This window comes from Salvia splendens, chromosome 12 (genome assembly GCF_004379255.2).
Source record: "Salvia splendens isolate huo1 chromosome 12, SspV2, whole genome shotgun sequence".
Classification (NCBI taxonomy): domain Eukaryota; kingdom Viridiplantae; phylum Streptophyta; class Magnoliopsida; order Lamiales; family Lamiaceae; genus Salvia; species Salvia splendens.
In genome coordinates, this window is record NC_056043.1 from 2,214,766 (window position 1) to 2,226,413 (window position 11,648).

Consider the following 11,648-nt stretch of genomic DNA (forward strand, 5'->3'; position numbering starts at 1 on the left):
TGAATTTCATTTTATATTTTTTTTAAATTTAATTTCAGGCTGGTCAAGAGAATTTTAGGTCCCTTACAAGGTTTTACTATAGGGGTGCTGCTGTCGGAGTGCTGATTGTTTATGACATCACAAGGTACTCTATAGGCTTATTTATAAATGATATGAATATTTGAAGCAACATACATGTAAAATAGAGTATTTATTGTAGAACAAATTGTTGGAAAAATTATTAAGTTTTGTCAAATTGTGGTTCGTGTGATTTTAAATAGTTGAAAAAAGCATGAAATTTGGATTTGTTCGGCAATCAACTAATGGTGATGTTTCTAGGATATAGGTGATCGAATTTTTACCATGTCATACTTGCGAACAATTCCAGTCTTTATGATTTTTCAGACTAATTTGTAAAGTTGTGAGACGAACCAAAATTTAACCATATTTCGTTGTGTTTCTTGCTGTTTGCTTATGTATGTAACAACAGTGACTTCAAAATTAGGGAGTAATAAAAAATTAAAATTTATATATAAGCCTATTTATTTAAAATTTGTCGTTTGAGCTTTTGATATTTAAGTTTAAGCTCAATACCATATTATCTATACGAAAATTAGAAAAGAAAATAGAGAACAATGCTAGTTCACTTAAAATAGCAAAGTGAAGAAAGAAAACCGATAGCTCATAGACTTCACTAGCTGCATCATTCTGCTAGCAACTGCTCAGACTTGAGAGTCCAAGTTGCTATAATTATTTGTCGGCACTCCAAACTGAAGATCCTTGATCAATTACATAATAGCTAGAGTAGTACTATTTGATTTCATGATTGAGATATCATTAATTTATATTTCATTTTTCATGAGGGAAACTTTTAACCACATTCCTACTTGGTTGGAAGATCTTAGGACATCCACAATGGGGCGTCCTAAGGCGAGCCCTAAAGTCCGCCCTATGCATCGCCACATCAGCATTTTATCCTCCTGCCCTTCCACCTGCAGTGGGATGCCCTAAGGGTCGCCCTAAGCATTTTCTTCTATTTGAATATTTAAATAACTACAAAAATTGGAAAAAACCTTCTTTTCATTTATAAAATTAATACATTACAATACGGATTACAAAAAAATACGCAAACTCAGCGACGACGGTTACGGGCCTACACTTCTTCAATCATGTCGTTCATGAGCTGCGCATGGTCGTGTTGGTTGCGCATTGAGGCATGTCTAGATAGAACCTCATTGAAGCCCGTCGGTAATCCTCGAGCGGGGGCGCGGTCGCCGTGCTGGAGGAGCTGGATGCAATTTCGTCATCGGTCCAATTGGTGATGCTCCCACCTTCATGTTCGACTATCATGTTGTGCAAGATTATGCGCGCATACATGACATCGGCGAGGATTTCCTTGAACCAGAGACGTCCTAACCCTTTCACTATTGACCACCGTGATTGGAGCACACAAAATGTCCGCCTCCTGCTTTTGCGCAAAGAAAACTCTCTTATCACCAATTGGGCAGCTGATCGTCTTTAGAAAAACAGACCATCGTGGGTATATGTCATCGGCCAAGTTTTACCCCATGTGGTATTGGCGCCTGTTGGCAGTGAACTCGATGGTCTGCCGTTGCGTTGCATTGCTCGGTGAAAAGGGTGGATGAGTGGAGGACGTTGATGTCGTTGTTCGACCTAGCTACACCAAAGTAAGCATGCCAGATCCAGAGCCGATAGTCAGCGACGGCTTCGAGGATCATCGTTGGGTGGCTGCCCTTGTATCCACTAGTAAATTGGCCTCTCCACGCCGCCGGACAATTATTCCTCTCCCAGTGCATACAGTCGATGCTCCCTAGCATCCCAAGAAAGCCGTGCGCCGTCTCGTGCATTCTCATTAGGCCCTGGCAATCTAAAGCCGTCGGCTTTCGCAAATATGTGTCGTTGTATGCCTCGACAACTCCCCTACAAAATCTCTTCAGGCACTCGCGGCCTGTTGTATCCTCGAAGGTACTCGTCGAACATGTCAGCACTGGTGCCGTAGGCCAAGTGCCGGAGTGCAACTGTGCACTTTTGCAACGGCGTAAGCCCAGGTCTGCCGATGCCATCTTCTCGATACTGGAAGTATTCATCGCGTGACTGCAACGTCTGGACAATGCTGAGAAAAAGGTAACGAGACATTCTAAACCAACAGCGGAAAACAGTCGAGCCCCACCATGGTTGCTCGGCAAAATAGTCTGCAAATAGACGTTCGTGAGCTGCGGCGTGATCGCGTCGGACATACTTCCGACGTCGAATAGGCCTGGGGATCTGCTCCGCCGCCGCCGCCGCCGCTGCCGCCTCCGCCTCCTCGCGTAGAATTATGGCTAAGCATTCCGCCATTGCGTCGTGCACGGCTGCATTTAAGGCTCGAGTCAAGGTCGGACTACCGTCCTCCGAGGAACTCCGGTCGTTGTCGTGGTTCATTTTGGCTTGTGACATTTGGAGAGATGAGAGAACTAATGCGAGAAATGTTCGTATGAAAAATGGAATGAATATCGAGGTTTAAATAGACAAATTTCGAATTTAAAAAATAAAATAAAAAAAAACGCATTGCATCGTCCGCGCTATCGTCCGCGCCTCCCACAATGGGCGGACGATGCCCTATCGTCAGCGCTTCGTCCGCGGAGCTCGTCCGCCACATTGTGGATGGCCTTAGAAAATATGTAGATACAAAAACAAGTATAATGTTGATAGGTAGCAAATGTGAGCTTGATCACATGAGAGTTGTGAGTATTGAAGAAGGTAAAGCACTTTGCTATGATGAATGGCTTGCAATTCATGGAGGTTTCTGCCAAAACAACTCTAAATGTGAATCAGGTATATATAATACATCATCATATAATAACTAATTAATTACTCTCTATTTATATAAATTATAATATTAATAACTGAGTTTTATTATTATGTTCTGTAGGCATTTATCAGAACTGCAGAAACAATCTATAGGAATATTGAAGATGGAGTTTTTGTTCTACCTAATGAGAAGGTATGTTATTTTCTTAATTAAATAGAACTAATATTTCTTCAATTTTATGACATATTTTTTTATAAAATTAATTGATAAATTAACAATCTCTTTGTCGGTTAATTATTGTAGAGTGGAATCAAAATTGGTAATGTAGGGAGAGGTGGTGGTGGAGCTTGTTGCGGATTGATTTGATTTTAATGAAAATATTTTGTTAATTATTGTATGAGAGGCTCTTTTATTTTGTTTTCAAAACAATACGGTTTGAGAATTTGCAGGAGTAATTTTTTATTGTAATTCATATAGTTTTTAGTTTTATTTGATACTAATATTTATATAAAATATTTTCTACTACCAAAACTATTTTTTATTCTATTTCCGAATTATTAAAAGGATAATATGGAGGGGGCAAAATTGTTTGGAGTAGTTGACGAGTGACGACGACCAAATAAACCTTAATATATGTAATAGATTTGGTTTTGTCACTTTATTACCAAACGCAATGGTTGGAACAAATCACAAATGCATGTATAATTAGGGGACTTTTTTTTTCCTGACCTTGATGATCTAATTATCAAACTACACTAATTAAAAGAAGTAATTTAACTTCACGATTTTCGGTTACCAACGAATTTATCAATGAAATATATTTCACTATAAAAGGATAATAAAAGACAATTAATAAAGTGCAGAAGATCATTAGGCCATAGAAACAAGGGGTTCGTTTATATGTTACTAAGAGGTCCATAATTACTCTATTTAATTTACTTAATTTATTATATTTTAGTCTCTCTTTAATTGTATTTAATTATTTTATCTACTTTATTATTTCTTAACTTATTAACCTAATAATCTTGTTTATTCAAATAATAAATATAATAGAAAAATTCTATTCCACAAACATCACTCTTCGGTATTCAAATCAATCGATACTAGAAATATATCTCGACAATTATTTAGTGACACAGTAGAAAAAGTAATTAAGAAATTAGAAAATATAAGCAACGGTGCAAAATCATTATCGTCACAGATATTTTCACATGCCACCTGTGACAACTTCAATTTTCTTTGATTTATTTATATGGGGAATTGGTTAATTGACCTGCCAAATATGGGACACAAAAATAACGCTCACTTTACCAATTTACCCTCCGTATCATGTGTGGTGTCCCCTCGATAATGCATAATTTAAAACTCCTATTACAATCAATTTTGATTAAATTGAGTTTGTTTTAATAATTACGTACATTTATCACTACTCATTTTAAAAAATAATAAAAAATATCAAGAAATTGATAATAGCGATGAGTGTTAAGATCAAAATTTTATTAAATTTTATAATTATTTTAACGATTCACCTTGGATTTATTACTAAACTCCGTATTTATATTTCACCACAAAGAAATTGTCAGCTTATTGACATTTAAAAAAATTTGTTTGTTGTGTTAAACAGAAAATGCGTAATTGAATATATTAATAAATAAAGAAAAGAATTAATACTTTATATTAATGATGATTTGCTTTATTTTATAAAGAGAAATGTAACATTTTTATTGGGAACTGAAAAGGAAAATATGAATTCTTATGAGAAAAGTATAAAAAAAACATCTACCATTTATCTATATTCACTATCTTCATGTCTTTAACAAAAAAATAAGATTATTTTCATATAAAATGAGAAATATTTGACCAAGACATATTCACATGATTGTTTGAGTAGACTTGCTATCCAAAAAAATACTACAAAACAACGAAAATAAATTGACAAAACATCAAGGGCATATTAGTAATTTAAGCATCACTAAGCAGTGAACATTCCCTTTCAATCTTTCATTGTATCTCGTGATGTTACTATAAAAACTCACCACTCTGATCATCTCATTTCAGCTCTCTCTGTCTCTCACACACACAAACACACACAAAGTGTGATAGAGCTTTGCGTGGCAATGGCAGCCGAAGCAGTCTACCAATCGACTCCTAGCAAAATTGCAGCACCTCACCACTCGGAGAGTGTCAATTCAACGTCGTTTAAGAGGCTGTCGTTTGCGGGGTCTAACGTGGCCGGGGAGAAAATCACGTCAAAGCTCCGAATGCGGCGGAGAGGCGAAATGGAGCGACGGAGACCGGTGATTGTATCTCCGAAGGCGGTTTCCGACTCTCAGAATTCGCAGACTTGCCTTGATCCTGACGCAAGCAGAGTATTTTTTTTTTGTTCTCCATTTTCGCTCTCCTTAGTTCTGATTGTATGGAAACCAACTGCGCCTAGCTATATCGATTGATCAATTCGTCTTTCCGCGCATAAATTCGAAGGATTTTTTTTCCAATTCGTTTATGATTGTGTGTGAAATCGTTATATTTTTGCAATATAGTGTGCTTCTTTTTTGCCTAAAAGTTAGTGAAGGTACGTGTTTTGAGATCTGAGCATACTGTTTTGTGTAGCTATGAAACCTTTGCTTTAATTCGAAGTTATATTAGTGCTTTGTGCAGATCCGCGATTCGCTCTCTTGATAAACAACAAACATTTAGAATGTATATGTAGCTTTAAACCAGGGGAGATTTGCCCCACGTGTTTTGTCTTTAGGCTGCTCGATTGATTTGAGCAAGCAAGGAGTCTTACATTTGTTTATTGAAAATACAGTTTGGTGAAATTCTCTGTTATCTGCTAATGTATTCTTAAATTTGAGGTAATGTCACAGTTAGTCAGGCCAATACACACGTGCAAATGAAGTTTGACTCACAAAATTAATAATTTGATTCCCCATTATACTATTCATTTACACTTGAATCAAGCATATGCAGTGTTACTTCCATGGATTAGATCAGTAAGGTTCTCCAGTTTCTACGCTGGGAAGTATTGAGACAGCTTCCGGGGAGAAAGTCATCTGAAGACCAATCAGCCTGTTAATTTTGTGCTTTCTTGTTAACACAGTTCAAAAATGCTAAAGTATTGTGAATGGATTAAAGTATTTTTAGGATATCCAATTCAACTGATTTCTGTTTGGACAATTAATGTTTTATCTTGTGGCTTGGAAACTAGAATGTAGTTATCGTATAAACAGAGTGGTTAATAACGTATTCTGGTCCTTCTGTAGAGTGTCTTGGGAATCATTCTGGGAGGTGGAGCTGGAACTAGGCTGTATCCTCTAACAAAGAAGAGGGCAAAACCAGCCGTTCCTCTTGGAGCAAATTACCGGTTGATTGATATTCCTGTTAGCAATTGCTTGAACAGTAATATATCCAAGATCTATGTCCTCACTCAATTCAATTCTGCTTCCCTCAATCGCCATCTTTCGAGGGCATATGCAAGCAACATGGGAGGATACAAAAATGAAGGTTTTGTTGAGGTTCTTGCAGCTCAGCAAAGTCCAGAAAACCCCAATTGGTTCCAGGTACTTATTACCTGCATTCTCAATGTTCACTGTGATGAACATATATCATGCACAAAAATTTTACTCTTTACATCTAGCGAGTACAAGTTTTTCAGCTGCATTTGTTTCTATCAAATGTTATGCATATTATGTTCCAGATTTTTAGTCGATGCTTGATATCTTTTAGACCCAATTGTTCTTTTTTTGTTTAAAACCGGTGATACATAAAGTTTGTTCTTCTTTAGGGTACTGCAGATGCTGTGAGGCAATATTTGTGGTTGTTTGACGAGCACAATGTTCTTGAGTTCCTGATTCTTGCTGGAGATCATCTATACAGAATGGATTATGAGAGGTTTATTCAGGCTCACAGAGAGACAGATGCTGACATTACTGTTGCTGCTTTGCCTATGGATGAAAAGCGCGCCACATCATTTGGACTGATGAAGATTGATGAAGAAGGGCGCATCACCGAATTTGCTGAGAAACCAAAGGGAGAACAGTTAAAATCTATGAAGGTGGATTTTTGGGCAAATACACTCGAGCATTTTGAATAGCTAAAATGGACCGATTTTTAAGTTTGCTTTTTCCGTGGTTCCATTTTTGAAGGTTGATACTACCATATTGGGTCTTGATGATAAGAGAGCAAGGAGATGCCTTACATTGCAAGTATGGGAATATACGTTGTTAGCAAAGAAGTGATGATAAATCTTCTCAGAGATGACTTCCCCGCAGCCAATGATTTTGGTAGTGAAGTTATCCCTGGAGCCACTGCCATGGGATTAAGAGTATGGTTCTGAACTTTACTTTAGTTCTTCTCTACTTTAGTACAGTGGTTTTGCAAAGTAATTAATCGGATATATATAAAGGTCATGATGTTTTCTGGCACTATCTTCTCCTTTAATGTGATTGTGGATTTATCAGTGAACTTTACATAACACTATCACTTTCTACTCTTAGCAATTTTGAGAAATAGGATCTAACAGTTAAATTTCCTATAAAGGTCCAAGCTTACTTGTTTGATGGCTACTGGGAAGACATTGGTACCATTGAAGCTTTCTACAATGCCAATCTAGGGATTACTAAAAAGCCAGTGCCCGATTTTAGGTAGGTGTTTGTTCTTATCACGAACCCCTTTCTACTTATTGTTGTTTACCAGATAACCAACACGATGTATTATTGCAATACCCTTATATTCTTCATTCTTCAATTATCTTATGCAGCTTCTATGATCGATCTGCTCCCATCTACACCCAACCTCGATATCTGCCTCCTTCTAAGATGCTGGATGCTGATGTCACAGATAGTGTCATTGGTGAAGGTTGTGTGATCAAGGTGAGTAATCTGCAAACTGGCCTAGTATAATAGAGAAGGTTAATATATTCGCACCATCTAACCTTCTGTCAAAAATAAGTATAGCTGTTTATGCTAGTCTTCTGTATAAAAAAATAGCGAACAACATCTATTAGTGTGCCAGATGATCCCATTTTATCGTGATCTTATTCCGTGCAGAACTGCAAAATCCATCATTCTGTGGTTGGACTTCGGTCATGCATAGCTGAGGGTGCAATCATAGAGGACTCCTTGTTGATGGGTGCAGATTATTACGAGGTAAATTCTCCCCTTACAAGTTAAAATGTAACGTTCTGATCTTTTCCTATCCTTGAATTCGGAGCGTATGACACGTTTTACTTCCTCTGCATTATAGACGGACGCAGACAGAAGGTTTCTGGCAGCCAAGGGCGCAGTACCTATCGGCATTGGTAAAAACACTCACATCAAGAGAGCCGTCATCGACAAAAATGCCCGGATTGGAGAAAACGTGAAGGTGCAAACTTATATACATTTGAAACCTTTTGCTCATCTCAGTTCTAAAATATGTTCTTCGAGATATGGCAGATTATAAACAGTGACGATGTTCAAGAAGCAGCGAGGGAGACGGACGGATACTTCATCAAGAGTGGGATCGTCACTGTGATCAAAGACGCCCTGATTCCCAGTGGTAGTGTGATCTAGAAATCGCCGGTCCGATGAAGCAATGGGACAGAGGTGGAGAATGAGTTCTCAGCTTTATGGGTATAATCTAATCTTGATGTACATAACAGCTGAGATTTAAGAACTTTCATTAGTTTTTCCCTTATATCTAAATGGTGATATAATAATTTAAAACATTAAAATAAACGTTAATTTCATTGATGCCTTTCCCTTTTATCTAATATATTATGGAGATGCAGCCTTAATCTCAAGTTTATTTCAAACATCAAGAGAAGCATCGTACTAAAAAATGGTGGTTTTGTCTTAAATCTTAATGTGAAATGAGGTCTTGGTTGAATTTTATGATGGCCCTAAGAAATTACTTTTCATACAAAATATTTCACGTTGTTTCATATTACTACAAAGTTCGAGGATTAGATAAATGATAATACTACAAAAAGGTTCGAAGTCTAGATAAATGATACAAAAAGTTTCATTAGACTTCGTCAAATATTTGCCCACGCGTGGCACAAAAATTCCATCGTTTTTTGTTGATAATTTTTTTTAACATTGTGGGGATTTATTTCACATTTTATGTAAAATCGCCAATTATTTATTTGATGTTTTATTAATTACTCCATCTGTCCCAACTTAATTGTCACTCTTTTATATTTCGGTCCGTCCCAACTAAATTATCACATTTTATTTTTACCATAAATGGTAAGTTGGACCCACATTTCACTAACTCACTCTATTTACATTTTATTATAAAAGTAATATAAAAAATAGGTCTCACAGTCCACTAACTTTTCCAACCAACTTTCTTTACATTTCTTAATAACCATGTCCACTCCAAGAGTGACAATTAAGTTGGGACGGAGGGATTACTATAAAAATTTCATCCCATATCGAATTTTAAGAAACTTCATCAAATAAAAACACATGTAAAAAGATATCTCTATTTTCTAAATTAACAAGAAAACCGAACATAATTACGCAATTGATCATCAATTTAACTCATGATGAAATAGACAAATTCGTTCAAAGTAAAGAGTTAATCAGCAATTTCACTCTTTATAGACAAAATTAGACAGCTAACCAGAGCAACCAAAAAATGCTGTCTATATACCTTCACCATCATCCTCCTAGCAGCCAAACTGCACAAACTTCTGAGTCCTCCATTTATCCTTAAGATCAGCCGGGGTCCGAGTCGGGTCGAACTTTTCGCTCTCTTCCAAGATTTTCTTCCAAGGGATGTTCACTCCAACCTGATATTCTTCCACTCCTTCCTACAGCAACAGAAATCGTTAACCGAATCACTCAACCGGTTCCAAAGCCAAAGTCCAACGAATGTCAATGTAGAATAGTAATATTTGAACACGAAGGCGTAAGGTAAGGTTTCGTTAGCAGATTTTATGATATAACCGTTAAATAAAAACGAAAGAAGCTTTTAACAGCATTTCAAGAATCAACATTTACCCTGAGTGCTTCTTCTTCTTCCTCCGTCCACATCAGTCTACTACGTTTCCTTCTGCCAGATGCGTCGCTACCTCAGCAAGTGATTAGTGCCTATCAGTAAGAACGCATATACAAGAAAAGGCAGATTTCGAACATAGTTTATATAATCTTACGATTTTTTGGATTGTATTTCAGAGTTGCTCAACCTCCTAGCAGAACTAAATTTTATAACTACTTTTCTCGTTCCCATAGCCGAAGATGAATTCCTAGCAGATTTCTTGGCAGGAGTCGAAGTTGGAGATGCGTACTTCTTCTTATCGCTAAATTTACTTTGCAGAACTGAAATAGCTTCGGACTCTTTGTCCACAAGCTTGATCCTTTTTGGTGCTCTCGTAGCTCTTGCTCGCCCAGTGAGTGTGGAGTCTTCATTGGTGGAAGATAACGAAGTTCCAAAATCCTTCTCCTGAGTATTTTCTTCTTCATCAGAAGCTTCCCGTTCCTCTTCCTCAGCATTTTCCTCTTCCACAGAAGCTTCACGTTCCTCTTCCCGAATCTGTTTCTCTCCCACAGCTATATCGCCATTTCCCCAATTCTTCTCAAGCGAACGATCCTCATCTTCAGAGCCACCAGAAGATTCAGAATCTTCTTCGACCTTTTCCTCTTCACGAGGTTGATCAATAACCCCGTCATTGTTAGCCTTACTTTTACCATCCTCACATAATCCATTATTCACATCCGACTGATTTCGCTTATTGTCTTCACACGTCTTATTTTCTCGCATAGCCTTTTCACTTTTACCATCCTCACATGATCCATTATTCAGATTCGACTGATTTCGCCCATTCTCTTCACACGTCTTATTTTCTCGCATACCCTTTTCACTGCCATCCATAAAGATCAACAAAGCCTTCTTTTTCGCCCGAGAAAATTCTCTAGCTTTGCGCGTCTCTGCAACAGCTTGCTTGTACACACAATAGGGGCAATAGAAGCGCCCGGCATCATCTAACCTAGCCGGACCGCCCAAACACCCTTCATGAACAGCCAAAGGACAGCCGTTTTCATTGCAAAGCAGCACATTCCCACCTTTATCGCATTTTATGCACAAGTGACTCTCCGACCAATCCATTTCAACCGAAACACCACCTCCTTCCGCCCTTACACGATCACAGCTCTGTGCATTACGATATTACAGCAATTAGACATACAATTAATCCATCAAACACCTTCACAAAGCAATGATCTAGTTTAACAGCAGCAAATTCTTCAACCACGCAGCAATAGAACTCAACCTCAAGGGGGAGAAAAAGGCTATTTTCGACGTTTTTAAGAGTAAAATGAAATGTATGCAATAATCAAGATCATTTTGGAAACTGATGTATAGAAACATTAAAACAGAGAAAACAAATAAAGAGAAACAACTAAAGCTATAATTTCCCCAAATTTGGAAAGCTTTGAAGACTAAAATAGTAAACTTTCAAAACTCAAAACTCAAAACACACTAACTAAATACAGATTTTTAACTCTCTGATTCAGCCTAAATGCAGCAATTTAAGCAGCAAAACATGAATGAAACAGTGGCATGTCACATTAATCCATTCCAACAGCCAAATGCTACTAAAAAGATGCAACAATCAGAACTTATTTTGATGAAATGAAACAAAATGATTAAAATAAATGTCTACCAAAAATCAGAATCGCCACGGCATTTGCAATTTTAACGGTGAAATTGAACATATAGAGTTACGCAAATTCACGCGGAAAAATAAAATTTCATGGATTTGTAAATGTTAAATTGCTGTGAAAATGAGAAGTTGTTGCCGGCGGCGTAGGAATTCCAGCTAGAAAAAAGGGGTATTTTTACAGTGTGTAAAAATTAAAATCATTCTGGC

At 37.3% G+C, this 11,648-nt stretch overlaps 1 protein-coding gene and 1 pseudogene across 2 annotated transcripts; one reads left to right on the forward strand and one right to left on the reverse strand.

Moving 5' to 3' along the window:
- Positions 1 to 4,840: 4,840 nt before the first annotated feature.
- On the forward strand, positions 4,841 to 8,523 carry LOC121759538 (annotated as a pseudogene).
- Positions 8,524 to 9,293: 770 nt separating this feature from the next.
- LOC121757950 (neurofilament medium polypeptide-like) lies at positions 9,294 to 11,648 on the reverse strand. Of its 2 annotated transcripts, XM_042153395.1 has the most exons (4): positions 11,442 to 11,648; positions 9,933 to 10,930; positions 9,781 to 9,847; positions 9,294 to 9,590 (listed from the first exon to the last, which is right to left on the reverse strand). In XM_042153395.1, the coding sequence occupies exons 2-4, from the start codon at positions 10,883 to 10,885 to the stop codon at positions 9,447 to 9,449; spliced, it is 1,164 nt and encodes a 387-aa protein (XP_042009329.1). In that variant the 5' UTR covers positions 10,886 to 10,930; positions 11,442 to 11,648; the 3' UTR covers positions 9,294 to 9,446. The 2 variants fall into 2 exon arrangements, with proteins under 2 accessions (XP_042009329.1, XP_042009330.1); XM_042153396.1 differs by lacking the exon at positions 11,442 to 11,648 and having other exon boundaries at positions 9,933 to 11,414.